Raw genomic sequence first — 25817 nt, forward strand, 5'->3', positions numbered from 1 at the left:
TACTAAAAATTTTTTCTTTTAATTTACTTTTTTTTAAACAATGAATACAAAAACATTCCTTAACTTACTTCTGAAATTTCTCCATAAGTTTCTTCACCATTTTATCTGTGATCCCTGGACACGTTGCTTCTGCCACATTGATGCTTTTCTCAAGTTCCTCAATTGCTTTCTTTCTGCTAGCATTATTTGTGTCCTGCTGTTTGAGCTGGGTAGCAAACCAAAACAGATAAAACTTACAAAAGTTATCAGGCATTGGGTAATATTTTCAAAGAAGTTTTTTAAGTCAAGAGGCTTACCTCAGCAAACACGGGCGTGATTATCATAGTTAAACAACTCAGGGTTTTAACAAGATCCTGATCCTGAAAGTTAACAAATAAGGATTACATTAGCATATTCCTATACAACATATACAGTGAATTTAACACAGCACATGTGATTTTGGAAGTTCAGTTAAATTCAACAAAGCGCTTGAAATATGTTACAAAACCAATCAAGGCCCAATATATCAAACATTATGTGATATGGAAACAGATGCCTGATGACATATCTGAAACAATATCATATATCATCAGAAAAACAGTTCAGTTTTTCCTCTCTAACATTATACACGTCTTGAAAATTCACATCTCTATGAACAGATACTGATCTATTAGTATGCGGTGTATTTCGCACTGAAGGCTGACATGGGCATATCACTAACAAGCATCATCTCTTGAACTACAAAAATATAGTTACTTCTTATGAAAAGTGAGTAATTGCTAAGTTTACCACTATCTTCCTTAAACTGGCTTCAAAACCAGCACTTAGAAAGAACTCTTCAGACTGCACATACCGTCCCATTCTGTAGCTTCTTTGCATCTGGCTTCTTTCGAACTGTTGTAAAGCTCCACTCAGGATGAGAGTTATTTTCTTTGTTACTGGACTCCCTGAAGGAAAGGGATACGATGTACATAATACTAGCCACAACATAACACTAAGCAAGCATAGGTAACCCAAATACATTATAAATCTCTATGGATTAGTTCCACATTCCTTAAAATAAGGAAACTGGGTATCGAAGCATTAACTGAACTTTAAAGAAAAACAACTTGAAAGGCTGAATAAACTGAAATACCATCAAAGCAAAGAGAAGATGTTATCTACACATAAAGCCTACCTTCTCCCATGGCATCCCATTTAAAGTTACCTGATGGCCAGAAACGCAAGAGACTTACAGAATGTATGTTCCACAGGCATTGTACAAACTTCTTCACACACCTCACCCTTGCTCTGCAATGTTTCTAATTGTGATTCATTGGTTTTGGTACAACCACTAGCCTCAGACTAGGCAACACACAGAACTTAAACAGAACTGAAATTGAGTTCAGAGAGAGAAAGCTTAAAGAGATAATGAGCGCACAACTTATGTATTAGTCTTTAGGGTCATAAAGGGGTTTTCTTGAAAGAAGCCAATGAAAAACATACAGAACAGAGACAGATGTACAGAAGAGGTGTTAATTACAAAGAGAAACTGCAACAAACCTACTTCAGTAACATTATTTAAAAAAGAAAAAAAGAAAAGCCAAAAGGAGACTAAACTGAAAAGAAACTTACGAATCTGAACCATCGGAATCACTTTCATCACTACTATGTCCCTCTGCTTTCCATCTCTTAAACCTATCAATCAGTTCTGTCAGATATGAAGTCTTCTTGGCATTTTTCATAATGAATTTGTGCTTCAGAAGTTCTTTTGCAGTGGGACGCTGAAAGAAACACTTTAAATATTTAAAGTTATGCTAACATTTCATGATTTTAAATGTTAATAAGGGAGATTTAGTAAGACAACTGACTCCTAAAGCTAACTCATAAAGTATCAGGAAATTACTGAAACAGGAAGTCAAGAAAACCAGTAATCCACATTTACAAGCACTCTAAAAATATGATCAAGTCACACACAGACTATACTCCTTACCCTTCTATGTTAGAAGGTACACACCCAGGAAAATGACTAATCAAAATTGTCCAATGCAACGTTTCCTTGTAAGCAGAATTCAGACAGGCAGAAAAAGTTCTGCCGGAGGGGAAAAAAAAAAACAAAACAAAACAAAAGATTCTCTCCTCTGTTAAAAGTTTCTCTTCTGACATTATCCTAGGTTTGAGTGCATTTTAGGAAGCTGTCCCTGCCACCATAATTTCTTTCAGCATTCTCCCTCCTCCCTTCAGTATTTTAAACAAAAGACACTAGGATGGAGACACAGTTACTTAAAAGCACCACTACCGTTTACAGTGGAAAGTACACTCTCTAAAATTATTTCAACTATGACGTGCTACACCAGCAAAATACTTCACAAGCATATGAGAGTAGAAAACAAAACCAAAACGTCTATACACACACACACACACACACATATATCTCTCTACTCACAAATGTTGGGTCCTTATTCAGACACGCATCAATGAATTCTTTAAAAGGTTTACTGAATTCTCCTAATAACGTCGGAGGATTGTTTTTCGGAATGAGAAACAGAACTCTCATCGGATGCATATCAGAGTTGGGAGGCTCCCCTTTGGCTAGTTCAATAGCAGTGATTCCCAATGACCAGATGTCAGCCTGAGAAGGGAAAAGTTACTTTTAGTTCAAAACTAAGTTCAAAATATTGTGACTAAGCATTTAATAACTGAAATCTTCACATATACTTCATCTATCTATAAAATTATTTTTGCTCTAAGTAGACAATGCACAAAGATTCCTTTCTAATACTTGAAGGCTATAATTCCCAAAGGCCTGGCTGACTTAGTCTTTAAAGACAAACATCTACAACATCACTTTTATTGCACACTTGCTGTTGCAACACTGTCAGCAAACGCACCTAAATGCACATGCTTTTGGAAAAACCTTCAGAAATATTAATCTCCCTCTGATTTTTTTCTACATAATCAAATACACATTGCCACTAATTTCCTATGCCCAATTCAGATTTTTGTCTAGGTAGAAAAACTGCATGCCGACGGTACTTTTTAAACTGTAGATGCACTGAGGTATCCAACCTTTTTAGAAACCTCACTCTAAAGGAACAAAGCAGAAAGCTGAATGAAATCCAGCAGGTGATCACTTCATTTCTTTCCTAACAGCCTGCTTGATGAATTTAGCTAGAAGATGATCAACCAGTTAGACCTGAAATACCAAGTTCACAGTGTAAGTTTCTGAAGAATAATGAAGTGGTATTTATTTTAGCTAAAGGTAAGCATTACAAAAAATTCTGTCTTTCTACCAAAATACCTTATGAACTATAAGATTATTTCGCAATTTAGAGATTTTTCCCAAGTGAAATATACATTACTTGCATCTTCTTAGATGAGCTACAATAGCTATTAAGGTCACTAAAGATGCTTCTAATTAAAAAGTGGCTGGCAATGGTTGACTATGCTTGGCACAGAAGTCACAAATCGAAGTTGCCCATAGAGTAAACAAGAGTTACAGTTTGCAACTCTCCAATATTCCTTTCCTATTCACAAGAACTAAAATACCTGCACTTAATATTGAAGAATTAAACTAGTTCACTGTTTATTACTGAAATATCATAACCAACAACTACATGTTGGAGCAAAATGTCTTGAAAGAAGAGATAGGGCTTGTAAATCTCTACCACTGCGAAGATGTATGAATTTATTTTTTATTTTCTGTCACTTTGAAGTAGGGACAGAAGGAGAAAGGTTAGAATTCAGTCCAGGTGCCAAAATACGCATCAGTATTAGTCTAGAAATTGAAGTGTATCCTGTCCAAAACCCTTCTTCTGTCCTACCAAAGGCTTGCATCTTCTGTGCTTTCCCACCAGCCTTTTGGCATAGAAAGAAAAGGGAGAGGGCACTGCTCTCACAACATATTGAGGCGATATGGAAGGCAGATTAGGTTGCTGGGAGAACATAAATGAGGGGTGATACAGCTGATTTATACACAGGGCAAGCAGAGACAAATTATTCTCAATTCAACCGGACTACACGCATTTTCAAAGCAGGGTAGAGTCCTTTTCCAAAATGCCCCGGGGAGCACGTTACAGTTGCACCACTGAAACCCAAAACATGAGAACTACAACATAGTCTTTCTTATCAGCAAGAACCCTTGTGACACGTACAAAAATGCCATCAAATCTGAAGGATCTTGGGAAAGTCTCCTGAAGTGTGAATATCTTCAAGACATCTCAGATATTCAAGTCTTTTCTTTATGTGCACATCACAAGTACAGTTACAGTTGAGAAAAAGATTGTATGAAAGTATTACTTTGCGTATACCAAGATTTTTAGATCTCTTGCTATCTAAAGTTGCATCCACAGGGTGTAGAAAATCCAATGCCAGCAAAATACACTGCCATTTCACTAGCCATACATAGGTCATCTTGTAGGTATACACACGGGAGAAGAGGGGACTGTTCCCTCTTATTGTCACTTCTAGCAGCAGTTCCCAACCATCAGAACAACATGGCAGAGGTCTGGTTTTCTACTGTTAGTTCACATAAGGAAGCTCTCCTTTGCAACCGGTCATCCATCAACAGCTCCCATGACAACGAAATGTACAAGGTACTGTAATGCTACCACAGCTACCCATCAAGTAAATTTTTTTGCTCCTCAGGATCAGTCACCTGTGTTAAAATCTTCAGCATTACACAGGTCCTCAGAAATACCACTGAAGAAATTATATCCAGAGCTGTTTCTAAAAATCTGAGGAAAGAGTAACATTTCAGCCACCATCTTGGCTTTAAATAAGCTGATAAGTTTTGATGGCATTCTAATTTGTGAAAACTTTACCACTGTTTGAATTAAATGCAAAACATTGAATTGAAATTAAAAACAAACCAACCAACCCACAACACTGAAAGCATCCAGGGAGTTTCTCTGAAAGACTCTTGACTAGAAAGTATCATTTTACTTAGTGATTTGCATGTGTCTTGCATGCGAGTACAGTGACATATAATTACTGTGTAAGAACAATTAAATTGTACCTTTAATTTTATTATTTGAAATCCACTTTTTTTTCTCCATGCTAATAGAGCTAAAACCACAAAAATCAAAGGCATTTCTGTTGGATCTGCAGATACACAGAAAAGGTATTCTACTTTCATACTTACTTTTGAATCATACGCTGACTGCTGAATAACTTCAGGTGCCATCCAAAATGGAGTTCCAACAAAGGTATTCCTCTTAATTTGCGTGTCTGTCAGCTGCCCAGCAACTCCAAAATCAGCAAGCTTAACATCACCTTGCTCTGATAACAAGACATTGGCAGCTGCCACAAGGGAAAAACATAGTATCTCAATTAGAATACTGCTCTTATGATTTTTAAAGGCTTTAACAAAGTAACATTTAAAATGTTATGCACCTTTTATATCCCTGTGAATTTTCTTCTCTGAGTGTAGGTAGTCAAGACCTTTCAAGATTTCCTTTAGCATGGTAGCAATCTGGAACTCGTCAAACGGGCCAGCACGCAGCTTTAGAGAAAAGACACATTAAAATAATTTTAGTCTTGTATCTAATTTTTGCCTTGTTATTGATTTAATTAAATCTTAAAACTTGAGAGATGTTTTTAAAGAACTAACAGAATTAACGGAATATTTAATAAAGTATGTCAACATTCTATCAGAAACAGGTGCCAATGGAATGATCATCTTTACATGTCCTCTATTGATAATACATTGAAAATGCTGGTACTTTTCTACTGCATACAGTATGCACTCCCCTCAGCACGCAACGCACGTGAAAAGCTTAACATTAAGTTATAGTTTCTTACAGACAGCAAACACTGCAGACTGAATTTTGCACTTTAGATTAAGCAAATGAAGAAATTCAGTTTATTTCTAAATAAATTAGTCTATTGACTGTGGGTTTTAAATTTAATGATGCATTTTTTTTTCTTGTTCCAGCATTTTTGATACCATGCTTGCTTTTGCATCAAGAACATAATGTGCTACTATAAAGTTGCTAGTATGGAATAAGTGTAAGCTTTGCACATTAGAAAGCTATGTAAATAAAACAGAAGCAATTAAGGTGGGTGATTCTGCTATAAAAAAATATCAACACAGCACTGAAACAGAGAACACCATGAAATTATGGTATGGCAAAGTGAGGCAAATGTGGCAAAACTTAAAGTTTTATTCTTCAGTGGTTTCAATGTCACTAGTAAAGGCTATTTCACAATTTCTGACCACTATTTCTGACAACTCCACAATTATTCAAGTGTTAAGAGTACATATGTCACAGCCCATTTCTCAAAAAGACCAAGTTCCAGAGCTACAAAGTACTACATGCTACACGTAATTACTATGCTTTTACATTCCTGTAGCTGAGTTGATGTGATGTAATTTCATTAATAAGTTTAACTCAATTTGTGAAGTGAAGCACATACTTCAGCTCTTGCAGACAGGACCACTGTTAGCAAATATATAATTAACACACCATTCTGTAATACTGAAGACATGACATGTTTCCTTCACAATCACACAAACAAAGAGTGAGTTGTATTATCTTACAGGAAAGGGTGGGCCTCTACGCTTTACAGCTGAGGCAGAGCTGTACTGAAAGTATGGGGAAACCACATCCATACAGTGAACTGTGCTCTTGTACTCTCTAAGCTACATCCCTCATGAATGCTGCACTATCTTAAGTAAAAGGCACTTTCATGCTTAACTGAAAATACCTGAAAATGGAAAATCCAACACCTTTTAACCAGTTAAAACTAACCATACTCTGTGGGCACACACTTCATTCATTCCTGAGACCCAATCCCAAAGGAAACATTTTTTTATTCGAGTGTAATGAATTCTACCAGGGGGAGGAGATATGGGAGGGGCTGCCAACATAAAACCCAAAACCCACCACATACGGCAAGAACAGTACCTCTCCTCATACTAAGAAAAAAAAATTGCCTTACATTTGACTGAGAACAAATGGATGCTTCCTAATGCTTAGGGACAAACAGTAAAAACAAAATTCAACATCAATTCAATATAACAGAATTATCATTCAAATTCACACTTTTTGGAGCATTACAATGTAGCAGTGATGTGATTAGCAGTTGCCTCCAGGGACTAGATTATATATAAACAGATATGAAAGCACAATGAAACAAGGTTCACTAGTACTTACAATGCAAAAAAATCATATACTTACAAGATCCAAAGCTGACCCTCCACCCAAATATTCCATTATTATCCATAGTTTTGTGCCCTGTAAAGGAAGGCATGAGGTGTTAGAAGTCCAAGGCTGCCACAGAAAAAAACCTCCATGTATTTGAATAGACTACCAGCATACTATTAGGAGAACACAAATGCAGAGTCCCATTAATCACCAAGTTACAGGTAATTACTTCTTGTATCACACAGCTCCTGTGCAAGTTGTCTAAATATCAATTAAATTTTAACTTCTGTATTTAAAAAAGCAACAAACACCACCACCACTCCTCCCGCCAATCATTTTCCACTGACACCTAAAAAAGTTCACCCAAAGCAACAGAACTTCGAGAAGAAAGTGATTTGGTGGTGGTTTAAGTTTAAACTAAGTGTTTAAATGTAAGGCTGTAGTTCTTACGAAAGACTGTCTTTGCATTACAACTATTTATTCCAGCCATTTGTGATATAGAAGCATTACAATAGGAAACGTTCTTGTAACATCACCACACCTCTCATCTCAGGAAAATACTTGGAACTTACTTTAATTTTGAGCAAGTGAGGGAGTATGAACACGCTTCAAAGACAACAGAAATGTAAAGCCTAATGGAGGCAGCTGCTAAGTGCCTCTTCACCTACACGGTAACTGGGCAAGTGTGTATCTAACATGCCTACAAGTGTCAACTTGAAGTTGTCAGATCCATCAAAAAGTGAGAACTGATAGCCCTTGAATATGCTTGTGCCTAAGGACTTACAGCCTACCACAAAACATGCTTGCTACCCAGGGGCAGCTCCAATTTTCAGGTACAAAGCTGCGCAACCACCAGCCAGGAGAAACTGCACTGCCAGACTTGGAACCCTACAAAAGTGCTCAGTTTCTTAAGTTTTCCAATCAGAGATTTGAAATCAGCCATTAAAAGGTCAAAGATAAGAGCAACGTAGTTCAATAAAAAGTATGACTTAAGGCACCTATCTTCGGATTATATTTTTTAAAATTATTTCTAGTAATATTGCAAAATTCATGTACACTTTCACTATGGGCTATAGGTGAGTTTCTGTTTTCTTTGTGGAGATGTCTCTACTAGAATACTAGAACTGACAAATACTTCTAACACTGGTTTTTAGATGCTGACTTTGCCCTTGGTATGTAGCTGGTTCACAGACAAAACTCGAAAGATTTGGTATCAGATCTACAGAGTGTATGTTTCAAAACTGGGATCATCTGCTATTTGCTCGCCAGAGTCCCCTCACATTTCAGAAGAAACCAAAATATTAATCTGTGGGCTACTATTCTAAGTAATTCTGCAAATAAAAACATTTCTTGATTTCAAATAAAAACCATTACTAAAAATACTCAACTGAACCAGACCTGCTGAAGTACCACACATGCTGTTTAAATTTCCAACAAATATTTACTAGTGCTAGTTCCCTGTAACAGAGCACAAGCTTACTGGCAGAAGTATTTTTTAAAGCCTCCTACATTCTACATTGCATGGTTTCCCACCCTATTGCCTGACTGGTGACAGAAATTTAAAGAAAACTCAACAAGCAAATAAAGGTGCAGTTTCTGAAAGCACCGCATCCAATTATCTTAACAAAGTCGGCTCTATTAGATTTATACCAAATTTAAAAAACACACCATTTATGAGAGTCTATTCCAATATTATGAGATCAGCAGGGAAGGGCTGGCTAATTTTAGCAGTTTTTACAAAGCCCAACTTTGTCAGCTGAGGAGACCTGCAAGGAACTCCAGTTTAAGGCAAACATTGTGGTTACCGGACATGTTTGGAGGATTTGACTATTATTTAAAAACAGTATAGGGTGAAAATGAGTAAGTACCCTGTTTCTGAAATAATGTCTCAAAGAAACTGCTACTATCCACTGTAACCGGGTGTGGATATTTTGTAGACAGGCATGAACAACCTTTTTCCTAGCTATTTTTGGTCCATCAAGTATAAATAGACAATGTAGAATAAACAGTATCTTTAGATTGTCTCAGAGCTTTGCTGCACAAAGTGCTGTATAATACTGATGGAAGTCTCCGGACACTACTACAAGAGTTCTCGATATCAAATCTGAAAAACTAATAACTTCAGGCTTGTTTTAAGTGCAAAAGAAAAGAGCAAGCCCAGGTGGCTATAATATTTACAAGGATAGATATTTAAACTCCTCGGCTAAATGGCACAAATAGGGAAAACAAGCATAAAATTTCAGTCATGAGAAGATCTTTCTCTATGGGATTCACATGTAAAGTACAGCTCAAGTATTTTATCAAGCTTCACAAACTGGTGTAACCAAAACATGCCAGAACTAAGGTAACTTTTAATACCTTTAATCTTCATCAATCCTGAACTGATAAGTTGGTAATACATTTTGACAAGCCATTATGCTTGAGGAGAACACTCATTTTAGCTATCTAACCTAACTCACACTGCTGCATTGCTATGCACTATCACTTTCAAGGGTACTCTCCGCAACCAACGTTTTATTTATTGAGATGTGATGTTAATTGCAATCAAAGTGCAATATGGGATGAGGAGGCAAGATCCTGACCTTCCACAAATGAGAACATCTACAGACATCTACATCAGGATTTAAAGTTATCTTATAGCTACAAAAGTTGCCTTAATACAGCTGTAAGCTTGTACATTTCTACAGGCATTTGTGAAACACACGATATGAAGTTAGAACATTTTACCACCGTACACAAATGTGTTTATTATGGTGCATTCTTTGACGATGTATTTGTACATCACCTACCAGTATGTTTAGAAAACAGTTCTGCTCTTGCCAGATACCCAATGAAAATTCGAGAAGAAAATTACTAATACCTAAGCTCCAAGATTAATTCAATGGGAAACTCCCATTCAAACTCCAAAATTCAAGATATACAGGTAACCCAAATTACAAAGATGTTGGGGTTTTGCACCTTTTTGTATCACTAACTGAAAACTGCCATCAGCTTTATTCCAAGAACCTCAAGTAAGTAGACCTTGCCACTCTGTACTAACAATAAGGGTTTTCAAGAGTAAAATATCCGGTAACAGACAAATAACATTGCACTGCTAGGTAAAAATATTAAGGGACTGTCCATATTTTTAAAATCACATGTACAAGTCAGATGTACAAGCTGTAGCTAATGAGCAGCTAGGCTGCGAACATAAGAGTATCTTACATGGCATCAGCTGAGCTGACTAAGTTACAAATTAGTAAGTCAAGTAATGAAATAAAGACACTCTTCCCTTCCCCCTTTCAGCAGCAGGAGCATCTGGAAGAGCCTGCATGTAGCTGGTAAGCCCTGGGCTCCCTGAGACTGGGCGACTCCATCCTGTTCAGCCGCAAGCCTAGCTTTGCATCCTAAAGTGCAAGGAAACTGTAAAGCTGAAGAATGTGTAGAAAAGGCTGTACAAAAATAAAATCTCTCATCTGAAATGCTTGCAATTAGAAAACCCTCACAGTTAACATCTCTTCTTTTCTGTTTTAGTCATAAACAACTTTTAAGTATCAAATACGCTATCTCACCAGAGATAAAACTGAAAGTGACTACAAATTGATGACAAGAACCATCTGCTTATTCAAAGCTTACTTAAAATCGGTTTAAAAACAAGAATAAGTTACAACAGAAGATATTCTGTTACAGTTCAAGTGGATGAACTCAGGCACATATGAAAAACCTGAAGCCAGCACATGGTCTCAGCTGCAATTTCTTCAAAATAAAACCTATCAGATTGTAAGATTTAAACAAGATCTAGATTACTCAACTAAGGAATACCAATAGGTGTTGTAGGCACCCTGAATGCCTTTGCACTGAGGGCTTGCTTCGGTATAATCAGGAAAATATGAATTCTCTTTGATTTAAGCACTGCAAAAATAATAATAAAAAAAACATTTCTAATGGCACTCCCTAGAGCTTCAGAGAAACTTACATGTAGGATTAATATATTTTAGTAAATTATTTATATTCCATAAACATGATCTTAGAGATGGCAGACTGGCTCAACTGTTTTGTTTTCCTATAAAGAAAGATGCAAAGGAAAAAAAAATTCTCTGAATTTTTTAAATACCTTCTACTCACTGTATGCTTATGCTTTTTTAGCCACTATCTTAAACTATTTCTAGGAATATTTTCAGTGATCTTTATATATAAAGCCAAGTATTCACCAGCAAACCTATGGGACCACTTTGAACGTGACCTTCACACTGGTCATATCCATAGGAAACTGCTATTAATCTCTGCAGCCTAGGACTTTGTTTTGCAAGAAGTAAGATGTCTTAATTTTCAGAATTTTACTTTAGTGTGCTTTAACCTTTAATTATACAGTCATTTGGTAGACAACTGTGCCTATTCCACTGCTTCCAAGAGATGTCTACAATATAGAGAAATTAAATCCTCAGCAAAGTACTACATAGCTAAATGCTTTGGCTGACACCCATTCTTAGAATAATAGCTAATAAAAACTTAAAAGCTATAGTGATTAAGTAAAAAAATAAAATAATAGACTGATATAACTCTCAAAATACCTGTTATTACTAAAATGAAAAGGCAGCATAGAAGAGTCTTTGCACATTTAACAAAGCTAATACACTCTCCCCTGAGGAATCTCAAGCTGAAAGATCTAGTATTAGTAACCAAGGATAAATCTAGCCTAAGAAAAATGTAGAGCCAAGATACTGCTTAAACAGTACTTTTATTTATTTATTTTTAATTACAGAACTAAAAGTACTCATTTGTGGACATTTTTATTCATTTAGTTGGGGAACAGTAAGCAGTAGAATTCCCATTGTGCTAGTTTGGGATGAAAAACATTCCTGTGAACCATTTTTCAGTTTTTTTGGGGTTTAGTTTTTTTTTAAAAAAAAGGAATTTCTTATATGAATGGGAAAGTAACCAAAATTCCACAAACACCTCCCCAAGCTCCACACACAGAAGTTTTCCTTCCCCAAAAACATGGGAAGTGTGAAAAGCAAAGAGGTCAGCACTAATCTTTCAGAATTCATCCATTTAGAATCGAAATGTAAAGAACTCACACAGCGGTAAAGAAAGTACATTTTTTTAAAAATAAAAATCCCTAACCACAAGTTGATAGTTTTATAGCACTGACAGAATAACTATACTTAGATATCAAAGAAAAAGGGTAAAAAGTGAAAGACTTGCATGATAAGGCCAAAGACAAAACTACTGTGATGCACAGGTACTTAGGCAGATTTGCAACGCCATTTTTGCTTCCAATACTTATAATGCTGTAAATAATGAAAAGACTTTTTCTTTCCCTATTCACAAACAAAAAACCAAACAAAAAAAAAAACCCAAAAAACCAAAACCCCCCAAAACCAACAAAAAACAAACCCAAGCAAACAAAAAACCCACAATAAAACAACCAAACACAAGCAAACAAAAACCCACCAAGAAAAAACACAAGCCAAAAAAAACCCAACAAAAAAAACCCCAACACAAGCAAACACACCCCCCCCCCAACTTCTAAGACAGCTGTAACTACAGTTAATACTTTAGCTTTTATTACATGGCTTTAGGTTTTTTTAAAAACATCTAAAACACGTATGCGCCACAGATCGTTTAAGCCATACTTAAGGTGATTATATCTGGACAGTTTTGCAAGTTGAAAAGACTTACTCAACACTTTTTTGGTTTTTGCAGGTTTTCATGTTTGTTTGTTTTTAAATTATACCTTAGATAACATTTCACACAGTGGTTACATAACTCTGATTATGTCAGTTTTATTTTGTCTCGGGCCTACGATGCTGCATAATTACCAGCACATCTCTACACAGTCCAGGGTTTCTTTCCATATCAGAGAAAGGGGTTTGTTTCTACAGGTATGAAGGTGTTTTTTTTCTTCCCCAGAAAGGCCACAAAATTGTGCTAGGGATTGTGGAGCGAGAAGAGAAAACCATTGTCCAAAAGCAACAGCAAGGCAAGAAGAAACCTCTATCAGCTCTGTTCATTCCCTAGCCATTTCATGCAAATTCCAGCTTCAAAAAGCAGCAGCAAAAGGAGCAAAACAAAGTGAAAAGCTCTGTTCAAAGAAAAACAAAAACCTACTAATAAATGGTCAAGTTGGCATGATAACTCTTCCTCAATTTTGGAATTTTTTCCTAGCGGCATTCAAAACAACTGGGTGCTAGCAAATATTTGTGCAATATTATACATTACCTTTAAATATGATCCATAGTATTTTGTTACATAAGGACTATCACACTGACTTAAAACAGTTATCTCTTGCTGTATATCTTCTATTTCATCTTCTGCTTCCTCAAGGTCTATGATTTTTATAGCAACCACTTGCTGTGTCCGATTATCAATTCCTTTAAACACCTCACCAAAGGAGCCTTTCCCAATACGTTCCAGTTTTGTGAACAGTTCTTCTGGGTCTGCTCTATGGTTCTAGAAAAGAAAAAAAAGAAGGGGGAGAGGGGGGAGATACATGAGTTACTTAATTTACTTCCAAGTTATTGGCCCTCATTACTTCCCAAGAAGCACATCATCCAGATTTATTGTCACTGGAAGGCTCGCATCAGATAGAAGTCAGTGTGCAGGAAATAAATCTAATTCAGCTATTAGTTACCGAATGTACATTATGCAATTATGTCAAAGGTAAATGAGACTCACCAGGGAGGGAGTCAGGTACAAACCTCATTTCAGTTCCTCACATAACAACTCTTTAAAACGAAAGAAAAGAGCTGTTCTTAATATTAATCCTATCTGTGCAGTAATTCAGAAGACTGAGGAATGCAGTTACGGCACAGAAGCACTAACAGCATCACCCAGGCAGAAAAGGCTGGGCTTTCTACCTGGCCAAGAGCCTTAGGCAGACAAAGCATCCTATCAGGCAGTGCAGAGCATCAAACAGTACGGAGCTAGCTGCAAGAGGACTCTCCACTACCCGGTATTCACTGGCAGATTCTGAGAACTGGTAAGATCAGTCATCTTCAGGGCAGCTAAAAGTGCTGACAGAAACAGAGCAGAAGGGGCTGAGAGATGTTCAAAGAAGGAAACAGCAGGCTGGAGCAGAGTACTGAAAGTGGGGTACTGACCAGAACTGGCTGGTATCACCCCAGCATGCCTTCAAAAAAGCAGCACAGAGCGCCAGGCGGCATAGCACTGCTTGAGGATACCTGGCTTGGAATCTCTTGTTGATTAACTACTCTTAAGATTGGCAGACTGATTATTATAGAAATATTTTAAATTTCTCAACTCCTTCAAGTAGTCACAAAGGAAACAAAAAGGAAGCAAATTCTCATTTTCCCTTCAAGATAAAGCATGCAATGTGGCCACTTAGAGAAACTTGTGCATCCAAAAACCACAGCAGTGACTACTGAAGGAGACTGATGACTCGCTCCACGGTTTAAGAACACAAACTTCAGACCATACTAAGAAAATTTAAAGGAGAGTGTTTTTTTTAAGAGGTAAGACAGACGTGCTAAGTGAACAGCCCATGCTTTGCAGAGCAACAGAAGTAAACACATTGCTGCTGTCAGAACTGGGCAACTCAATGCACAAATCAATCCCTGCTCAGCCAACATCTGCCCAAAAAAACCCTCTGATTCAACAGCAACACTTGAAAATATGAAAGATATGCTTTGCTTTGGAACTTTCTTGCACTCCAAAACTCAGAACCAGCAAAAGCAGTGACAGTTTTGGCAAAAGCAGGCATTCAACCCAAGGCACAGATTACCCTACTTAACAAAATACTCAAGTATCAACATGAAACTCCAGAAATCATCTTTATGCTGGCGTTCTTGCAAATGGATGCAAAAATCTTTACTGGGGAAAAATTAAAAATTACTTTAACCTAGTCCAAAATGGAGTCTCATTTCCCTACTGGGCTCTTATTGTCATTTCTTTCCTTCTACCAGAACCAGAATTTATTCCACAATATGGTGAGACAAATCAAGAAGCAGATTTAGCTAAGAATTAACTGTATGATTTGTCAGGTTTATTTTCAGCTGAATCAGTTCACTGTTCATATATACCAAGCTGCCATTTGTGCTATCACAAGAGGAGGGAACATGAAGTAGTATGGCAGTTTCATACTGATCTGTGGAGTTAAAATTTTTAGATTTTGCAAGTATATAAAACACACATGTGTTCTTGAGCAGTACATTAAAGCAAGAAGAACGAGGAATTTCCCCTTTGCCTATGATGAGCTCATTGCTATCTACTCCTTTAAAAAAAACAAATAAAAAAAAGCAAAACCCCCTGCCTTCAAGAGAAATAATTAGGCAAAAAATGTTGCATTTTCTTCTGTTGATAGATCCAGTGAAAGACTTAAAAGATGAACAAATGCATAATCACAGCAAATGAAAAAAAGAGGATGAGTACTACTTGGTCTGAAATCTGGAACAATTATTATTGTTACATATATATATATAATCTGGTAAAGAAAATGACTGAAGGCTTCAGGTACTCATAAAGCCTTTAGTTAGACCAAAAAATAACCACCAGTAAATCTTCAAACTTCCCAAAGATAGCCATATTGCCATATACTGCTGCATCAGCTCCTGCCATCTTTTCATTGTTAAGACAAAAAAATAAAAAAGTAATTTAAAAAAATCTGAATTAAAAATCTATTTTCAGATGTGTTTCAAAAAATTATTGTAGGGACAGGTGTGGCAAAAGCAGCAGCATCTGCCACCCAGACTTTTCCTGCCGCTAGTTAAGCTGCTGAATTGTTATTTAGCTAGTTAGCTAAAGTGTTCCTGAACTACCTTAGTTCCAAAAAATAACAGTTAAGGGTTAGTTCTCCATTTACAATAAATACAGACACATATCCCCAAAAACCAAAAGAGTTTAGGAGAGGACTGGCAAAACTTTTCATTAAGCCTAAAATACTCATCTTCACAGAAACTAACTTCATTTTGAGACACACCTGGAGTCTGGGATTCCTCAGAAGCATTCACGCTAATAGCTATTGTTGATTTGAGATGAAACCGTTAAACACTTCCAGACAGATAAAGGAAAAGCAGTTTAATCCAGCCCTTCACAATCAAAGAGCAACACTTGGGTTTTGCTTCAGGAGAAACCTTAAGCAGAAAATTCCTCTGGGCTTCTCAGTGGAAATGCACATCACTCGATCCTATACACCCACTTAACGGTGATCAAGAAAACAAGCCAGGCCTCCAAACTCTCTCCCCCAAGCTACTTCAGGTGAATCAGAGCTTTAAAGGCTATTTTAACTGCCAACCACTCCTAATGCCATTACACGGGAGTGCTGGAGTATAGGGAGGTATCGAGCACGGCTGGACTTGGAGAGGGCAGAACTCCGCGTACATCCCTGGGAAGGTGGAACAGAGGGGCATCAGAGGAGAACAAACTGTGTGGGACTAGAGGAAAAGAGTCACATCTTTCTGTTCTAAGAAAATCCTCTCACAGCAAAGTCAGCTTTACACCTTCTGTTATTCACCAAGGCTGACAAGGGACTGTAGGACACTCCAGGATAAGGGCAAATATTTCTGACCAACTATGGCTAATATTGAGATAATGTCCTTTGCAAAAGCTTCAAACTTAGAACACTGCATAACTTAAAACATGGCCATAGAACAAAGACTGTGCATTTTGAAACACATTTGCTTTTATCTTTGTTAATTTTCTGTCTATCAGACTATTGTTCTATAGAAATGTTTTTCTACAACTAATTAAAAAAACGCCAAAAACTTTAAAAGACTACGTTTTTCTACAACTAATTAAAAAAACACCAACAACTTTAAAAGACTACTTTTTAAACAAAGGTAAATTTTATATAATGCAGTAATGCCTATGGTCTTTCTCCTGGTATAGAAAAGGATGGAGATGTATTTTACATAAATAGAAGTGTGTATGTGTGTACACACACCTGAAATATACACCAATAAATTTTTGCAGCACAGTTTCCAGCTAAACTTCTAATATGGTAGAAATGAATATTTCTAACACTATTAACACTCCTGAGCAAAACAATCAATTATTATTCCCTGTTCTTTCACAGATCTTTCCTTGAACAGGAAAAGGTTTAGAAGCTTTGAAAGTTGCCTGCATCAATAATTGGTTTGTTAGGGTGGTTGTTTTTTTTTTTTTAATAAATGCTGGTTTCTATTGGGAGTCAAGGCTGTCGGACAGCAGATGGTAACAATACAGTAGGCAGTATATGGACTCCATCATCACCTCTCCAAAGACAACACCTATAAGCGGACAAATCAGGAAAAGAATCTATTGCTCTTCCCCTGCAAGCCCATTTCCACAGACAAAAGCTGCAACAAGTATGACAAGCACAGGCACATTCGCATGCCAACTTCAGTCTCTCCTGCATGAACAACAGTACCAGCACAAGTGTGACAACATCACAAGCCCTCTGCATAGCTTTGGAAGTCCACCATTTCACCAGTCCCGCACAACTATACAGCCTGCACTAGTGTTCAGTAAAATCTCTCCTCCTCTCTTATCCAACCATATGCTATTGCTGTATGTGTTTATATACACATATAGAGTCACAGGATCATAGCATAATTCAGTTTGGAAAGGACCTCAGGAGGTCATATAGTCCAACTGCCTGCTCAGAAGTCCCAAATAAAAAACATTACAGCATAATTTTTGCCAGCATATCTGCAGTAATTACATCAACTATTCCACCAATACAGCTTATATAAGCATTTTCTTTTGATTCAAATAAACACAGCTATGCAGTGATGCCCTGGATGCATTCTGCTACAAGACTGACTGTCTGACTCACCTTCCCACCTCCGACCCTTGTAACGTACCTGTTCTCCAAATTCTGCCTTCTTCCTAAGAAACAAAGTGAAAGCACACTGAATATCTACCTTCCAAGATTATACAGATATCTAATGACATACACCAGATTAGAAGAAACAGTATGTTAGACTGCTTCAGGATCTGTCAGTGCAGGACAGCTCTTTTACAGAAACAGGTCTTCTAAGAAGGTTCATTAATGAATTTCATTAAAAGGTACTGAGTACAACTGGATGAAAAAACAAAGCTTCAAAGAATCTTGGACAGAGACTGAACTAATGCCTTGTCTGTAACAAAATAAAAACCTGGATCCTCTAGGTCCCCCCAGAGCAAATACATTTAACATAGCCTTGTGCAATTTCTGCTAAGCAGTCTGTCAATGTGAGAAAACATATCCTGTTGTCTTAACAGTATGTCTAAAACCTGCCCCAGAAATGCTGTTATACTATCTGGATTTTCAAGCATCTCCCAGGCTTTTTTTTAGAACAGAAGCTCCCCTAAAATTGTAGCAGTACTATAGAAGAGCTCACTTACATTGGGAGATGCTACTCAAATATGCATCAGATAAAGGTGGAAAAATTCGCTCAAAAGATTTTATAAAAGGTTGGCAAAAGAAGACCAGAGTGTCTACTCCTATGTTTTATAAGTATCCACTACTATGGCACCCTAATACATGCTGGTATCTTTGGAAGCCATCAGAATTACCTGTGTGTTTAAAAGACCATCATTTCAAGCACTGCACATGAAAATAAAAACCTGATCTTCATAGCCCGGGAGAAGTCAAAGGTAAACTGTAATGAAAAGAGCTATCTCACAGAAAGTTTGAGGAAAAGAAGAAAGTTATGTTATGGCAAGATATTTAGAACCAAACCAAACACAACCCACCACCAAAAAAACATGCCAGTAATTAATTTGTTGTGCAGTTTCAGTTACACTAGCATTAAAATGCCAGATGAGAAATGTATGCCAACTTGGTTGCTGAAGCCAGCATGCACTGTACCATTTCTCTTAAATCCCACTGACTGCACTGTGTGAATTATGGCTAACAATAAAATTAAATAGCAATTATGAGGCCTATTTTATTATTTGTGAAATCTCCGAGACATCTTTTATTGTCTTAAGAATGAATACCTGAAATACAATGAGTAAAAAAGACACTTGGAAGTCAACAAAGAAAAGCAGATTAAAAGTCAAGACATTTCATCTATTCTCAGTATTTATCTGACTTACAAAATACTGCATCTGGGTTGAACACATGGAAATCCTAGATAATCTGTCCATTCACAGACATTTATCTATTCTCAGATAATAAAGTACCTCTAAGTTTTTCTTCTGTCCAGACCCAAGAAAACCCATGACATTAAAAGGGAGTAAGCTTGGTAAACCTGAGAGGCTATGGGACTTAGAGCAATGTCTAAATCAACAGATGCATTCTTCTTAGTTGAATATCTTTCCATACGCTACCTGCATGCAGTTTCAGATATTTTACATATATATAAACACACATTATACACCACGCATATTCTATTACAGCAACATACATTCTCATATATTATACATATTTCCATATTTTACTTCTTTACAAGAAAGGCACCACAGATGGCGATAGATTTTAATTCCTGGAACTCTTCCTCACTTCTCCTTGCTAATCTTATTTAAAAATCCTATTACAATTAAAGTTACTCACACAAACAGTGCCATAGGGGCACATGTGTGCATACATAAAAATTTAAATAGTTTGAAGTTACTGAAGGTACAGTTGTAGATCCATTATTAATTATAAATAATAAGAAAAAAATGAACCTGCAGACATTCAAAACAGGGGCATAACCTGTAAACATCTTTTCCCCATCTTGCACACATGCTCGCACTTCTCAGTGACTTTTGCATGTAACTAAACTCTGATGCCACCCTGCAGTCCTGTTCAAGACTCAAATACCAGGATAGTAGATACTTCATTATATTTACTGGAACTGTACGATACATACTCAAGAAGAAATTTTCACAACAACACACTCTGATTTTATAAAGTATCAAACCTTTACATTATCAAGCTTTTCTCCACAATAGGTAGCAAAAACTAGATATGAATTTTGCTGTCCTCGAGACCCGACCTCTGTTATAACCCTTTATGAAACATCTCCCTTATCTGACAAGGCGAAGACTCACTGCCATTTTTAGTGAGAACCTGGAGAACTTCAATACAACAAAAGTAAAAATAAGCAAGCTTTGTTTTCATCAAGTCAGCCATAAGGCAAGCTGCCTGGAAATTCATGTGACTATCAAAACTTTAAAAATCGGCATTCAAACCCACCCCTTCTCAGATTTTTAAGGAAAGAATTACCTTCACCTTCAAGCAATCTCTGACCTGTGGCAGATGCAAGCTGTCAATTGTATGCTGTGCTGAAAATGGAAACCACTGAACTCACTTCCTCTATTCTTAGCCATTCCTTCACTTCGGTAACATAACATGAAGCAACTTCAGAAACAGCATAAATAAGCAAAAAGAAAGAATAACAACACATCTCCTAAAGATTAGCTCTTTGACACAGGCAACTAAAAAAATTTACACCAATTATTTATGAAGAGTATTCTGCATTGAGGAAACAAAGAAAAATTTCTCATGCCAGTGAGCTTCTCTGTAGCTGAATAACCTTAAATTCCAAACAGAGTCCCACTTAGCTTCCATTCTATGTATCAATACCTTTTAACCACCTAGTATCCTTAAAAAAAAAAAATAATCCTCAAACCACCGCACACAGTGCATATCCATCAGTCTGCTCACACGTCTGATGAGCATGGCCCACCAAGAGAGTCAGAGGAATTAAAGAAGGAGGGGGGCACAAATTATGTGGCTAGGTCTTTACTATGATTTGAAAAAGACTTAAGCCGCCAAGTGCTTAAATGGAGAAAAAAAGGCAGTTCAAGAAATCAACAGGGTCTGGTATCCCAAAGTGTTCAAATTCTGCTCCGTATTTTAATAGACTTCAACATGCTGATCTTTCAAAACAAATTTAGTCTCCTTTGTTGAATGGGTAATTAATCCACCTCAATGAACTAACTGCCTTCACACCTGAATTAGAAGTCAGAAGACAGAGGACTACAGCAATTTCTCATTGCTGAAGAACCTTTGGAACCTGTCCATGTCATGAACTGTTTTGAGAAACCTAATCTGCACAGAGATTACAAAAGCCACATCTAATAGGAATATGGAAAAATAACTATTTATGGGCTACAGCCTACTTTTAGCAGTATGCCTTTCCTTTCAGCAAGCAGCCTGCTTATCAGTACACAAACAATTTTTTTGCCACACCCATTTAAAGGAACAACTACGTCAGAACTCCGCCAGCAATAAACTACATCACTGCAGCATTTTTACCATTTTCCTAATATTTAGAAGTTCAGTATCTACAGCTAAATGGCAACTGCTACATAAATTTTACAGGCCTCCTCACTGCTCTATCTTTGAAGCCATGTTAGCATTTTCTTCTGTGCAAGTTAGAACTAGATACACAGTTTTCCTCCTTCAAATAAGATTAAACTCGTACTATAATCCAGCTAAAACAAAAAATAACATCCAGCTTTTTAATTTGCCAGCCCATAAACTAGAAAGCAGCAACAAGACCTCAAGCTTAACACACACATTAAGTATCTTTGCTAAATCTCTCTACTGAAGTAGTTATTACTTCTTTTCAGGCTAAACAAAATTAAAGCGAGGCAGAAAAACAGCAGTTGAAAAAGGATGGCTTCAAAACACAATGTGGGTTAAAGAGCAGGCCACAAGTTTATTTACCACAAATAAATCTCCAGGCATAACCACTGCCTGCAATGAACCCCAAGTGGGAACCCAGGGTTAGAGGATGTCACACCATTCCTCTAGCTTTGGTAGGGACCATTTTGAGAAAGGAAGGCAAACACACCAGTCTGTAAAAATCCCAGATTTCTGTACTCTCCCCAAGGCTAGACAACCACATGCTTGCAAACTGTACTCTCCTCTTGAATACTGGCCCTTGATCATATCAATCATACTGGACCTGAAGCTACAAGAAGCGCACAACGAAAAACCAGAAATACAACTCCAAAATGAGCTACAAAGGACAGAAGAAACATACCCTGCCAGAACCAACCTGCCCGTTTCAGGATCCTTTTTCAATTACTTTGCAGCTCATTCATAGCATGGCAAAGCATCTCATTACATAAAAGGCATGGGGAAGGGGGAGGGGAGGAAGAGAAACACCCTGAAAAAAAAATTCAGATTCTTCTTGCCAACTAGGCTAGAATAAAGCTGTGCAGGAATGTAAAAATGTTCTTGCTATGACCGGCTGCCAGATGACACCTTCTTAGGCGAGATCAACAGCAAGATCATCTTGCTCCCCTCATATTTCTCTGTATTGATTTACATCAGTAGAAATTAAATCTTTCTTGTTCAGTGTTTTACATTTAGGCACAACACTCATGGTCATTTCAAGCTGTACAGTGTTTTTATTATTCTGCATTCAGCTCCCAACACAGAAGCCTGCACTGAAATACAACTTGACATCTAGCAAAACATAGACACCCCCTGATCCAGTCCCCCCAGTCAACATTATTCAAATATTCAGAACATATAACAGTATCCAGTTGAAAGAAAGGCCTGCCAAAGATCAGGGAACAGGAGGGAAACAGGAAGAAAAAAACACAAACAAACCACATTCTTCAAGACTGAACACATGGTGCTTGACTTCTGGTTCTTGAAAACAGTGAATCCACCCTGGGCTCTCAGACTCCCCCTTTCACAGCTCAAGTGTGAAACCTGCAGATAACTAACATTTCTCACTCCTTGTTCTCCTTCATCGATGCATACAGAATTCATGTGGAATCAAGACAGATCATGCCACAAAGCTATTCCAGATACACTGCCTCAATCAAGACCATTCAAATCCAGATTTTGGCAAGACAAGCTTGGCTTCACACTTCTAAGTGTCAACTATGCAGTTCTTCAAAGCTTTCTTCATGAAGAAAGATGTAAGCTGAAGCCATGCTCTTTCCCAAGCTATGGACCTAACCAATACAGCCCGTTTCTGCTAAACCACATGCACAAGAGGAAGAATGAGACTGGCAAGCTCCTGTTACCTTGTCAGTCCCTTTATTAATAGTTTTGCTGAGTTCTTTTTGCCAGATTTATTCAGCTAGCAATCCCTCTGGCAGAATGGATTTTAGTGAATATGGGCACCCTTCCCATGAGATTTAAGTCTCTCCTTCAGAGCTAAGGAGTGTGCCCTGTGATCCCCGTGTAATCAGCAGAACAGACTTGTTCCAGAAGAACTCCTAGAAGTTTAAATTTAAAGAACAAATGACAGTCTTTAAATAGAGTAAAAACTGGTGAGGCAGCAACAAGAAAGAATGTGATATTCAATTATTTGAAGTTAGAAAGAAATAGCAGGATTTGGAACAGTAACTCCTGATACCTCAACAGTAACAACAGATACCTCACCAAGTCTTCATTTCTTCAAAGATAACATACATGTAGCCACTAATTACAGCACGCCAGAAAATTATTTGTTACAGAAGAATTTCAAATAAAACTTTGTATAGTTCATCTTCAACCTCATCCCTGAACTCCTCTGTCTGTCAATTATTACATTCAGCCCCTAAGAATAAACAAAACACAAAATAATAGTCTCATTACTTTTCAGAGTTTGCAACTCTTTCTTACATCCGAAGGTAATCACCAAAGAGCAAACAAGTGGTACTTTTATTAAAACAGGCTTGAAATTCTTCCTTTCACTGTTAGAGATGACTTAAAACCATATTTTCGGGACACGGAAACAATTAAAACTGAGGCTAATACAGTTGCCTACTTTACTTAGGATGTTTCATAGGTCTCGCAGGACAAATACTGCTGCAGAGGCACATTTAGTCATACATATTATTCATGGTGTGCCACAAAGTTACTATGTATAAAGAAACAATCATCCCCTCAAAATAAGCATCTGAATAAAAACTGTGTTTCATTTTTTAACAACAAACTGCAATGTATTACTGAGCTATGTCTTGCTATATATTCTCCTTTTTTTAAGGAAAAGGACAACAGAAAAATAAAACTTTCACCAGGACTTGTAAAGCTGAGATACTGGAGTTCAAAAACAGCCAAAGTGACTCTTTTCAATGTTAAATTCAACAGAAAAAAACACGACAGAATAAAGCAACAATTATGTATTTTTAGTTTCAGTCTGGTTTCAGATGTAATGTTTTTATCTTTTGGGGGAAATTACCCTCTGCCTAAAACTGACAATATGATGGTACAGAACAACAGAGAGATTAAGGTGAGAAGACGAGTTTATGTGCTCTCTGCCAGCTTCAGCAGATTTGCCTCTGAATTCCAGGTCAGTGCACTTAATGTGTGTATAAAACTGTAAAAAAATACTAATAAAAAGACTGCTGTCCATTTTTTTTTCTTCTAAGCCTAATAAAAGTGTCTGCTGAATTCCAGGTGATTATACCTATACAGCTCCCATGTATCAAACACTTTCCAGAGCTCTCCGTCCTCCTTTGATTAACAGTAAGACAGTACAAGTATGCCTGAGCCCTACTTTTCTTAGTCATCAGAGTAACATCAGAATGCACAAGATGGAAGAACCAAATTCACCTAATAAAGCCTGAGCTCAGTTAGCAGACTACTGCTGGATATGATACATCTTGTACATCAAGCATGACCAGCAAAGGAACCACCGCAGTGTTTGATTCCACAAATATTTTAATGCATATCTGCTTCAAGTAGCAAACAGGCATGTTCTTCACAGGTCTTTAAAATACTATCTTCCTGCAGCCTTGCCTGCACTGTGGCTCAAAGTACAAATCAAGGAACTGAAAATGGACAAGGTATTCATCACCAAAACACTGGAGTCCACCCTAGCTTAATCATAAGAAATCCATTTTCTAGGCACTGTGGAAGTCTCCTGGTGTCCTGCAAGTGCTAGACTTTCCAGTTTCCTTTAAGTCATGTCTAAATAATAAAAGTTTAAACCCTTTTCAGACTCACTGTAGAAGCATCTGGATACAGCTCAGCTCCTAGGAGAGGAATAAATTAACAGATCCTTGAATGGATCTTTCTTCAAAGGTTTAAGCTTCGCTAATGACCACCCTCTATAAACATTTTAAGTATTTGATAGTAATAGACTGCTTGTTCTTAACAGAAGCCATATTCTTGTAACTACAATGCGTAAGGTTTACTAGAAATCTGACACACTTCCAGACTAGCTTTAGGCACCACACACGAAGAGCCCATTTCCACAAGTGCACTAACTTAAAAGAAAATGTGGGGAGGTTTTTTTGAGGTTTGTGACAAAGACCACTTCCAGAATTAAATGCTACCTCTCCTTTAATCTTTCTATACCCATCCAATAACTAGACGTTAACTGATCTGCCTCTGAGCATCCTACAGGGAGAAACTCTCCAGCTGGCAGGCTCAGGTTGTTCAGCATAGCACAGAGAGCAAAGCTCACCTTTACATCCAAATTTGTATTTAATCAAGCAATCCTTCAATTGTGAATCAGAGTACACTGGCTGACAGGTCACATGCTTCTAGCTGCTCTGCTTTCAGAGGAAGTTAGTCTCTTTATTGCAAGATAGTCTGAATGCCAATAAAAACAGATGGACATCATGTTTAAACAACCTTTCTGGCTGCACTCAAGACTACTGTCATACAGGATCAGGAGACATCAACAAAGCCATGAGAAAGGAAACAAAAAGTGTTCAGATGAGTAGGATAGCAGAGACAAAAAGAAATAAAGCCCCGTAACAGGTTCCAAAGACACATATACTGACCGAAAGAAACACAACTAAGAAGAATCAACGTTTCCATCAGTTAATGAATATTTCACAGACTTTTTTTTTTCACAACAGATTAGAATAGGAAAAGAGAAAGTTTATACAAAAAACTCTACCAGCCAAAAAAGGCAC

General features: G+C 37.2%; 1 protein-coding gene across 4 annotated transcripts in view; it reads right to left on the bottom strand.

Moving 5' to 3' along the window:
• The window catches only part of STK26 (serine/threonine kinase 26), a gene marked incomplete at its 3' end in the record, with an annotated part of 32303 nt that overhangs the window by 2398 nt on the left and 4088 nt on the right, over positions 1–25817 (bottom strand). Inside the window, exons 3-11 of one of the 4 annotated variants that reach the window (XM_080365880.1) lie at positions 13308–13538; positions 7140–7196; positions 5353–5461; positions 5102–5259; positions 2405–2590; positions 1594–1754; positions 833–926; positions 297–359; positions 69–205 (exon numbers count right to left, since the gene is read on the bottom strand). In XM_080365880.1, the coding sequence (XP_080222006.1) occupies positions 69–205; positions 297–359; positions 833–926; positions 1594–1754; positions 2405–2590; positions 5102–5259; positions 5353–5461; positions 7140–7196; positions 13308–13538 (1196 nt within the window). Of the gene's footprint in view, positions 1–64; positions 206–296; positions 360–832; positions 927–1593; positions 1755–2404; positions 2591–5101; positions 5260–5352; positions 5462–7139; positions 7197–13307; positions 13539–25817 lie in introns of those variants that run through there. The other 3 variants (XM_080365881.1, XM_080365882.1, XM_080365883.1) reach the window with 3 other exon arrangements.

Source organism: Falco punctatus (genome assembly GCF_963210335.1).
Source record: "Falco punctatus genome assembly, chromosome: 15".
Classification (NCBI taxonomy): domain Eukaryota; kingdom Metazoa; phylum Chordata; class Aves; order Falconiformes; family Falconidae; genus Falco; species Falco punctatus.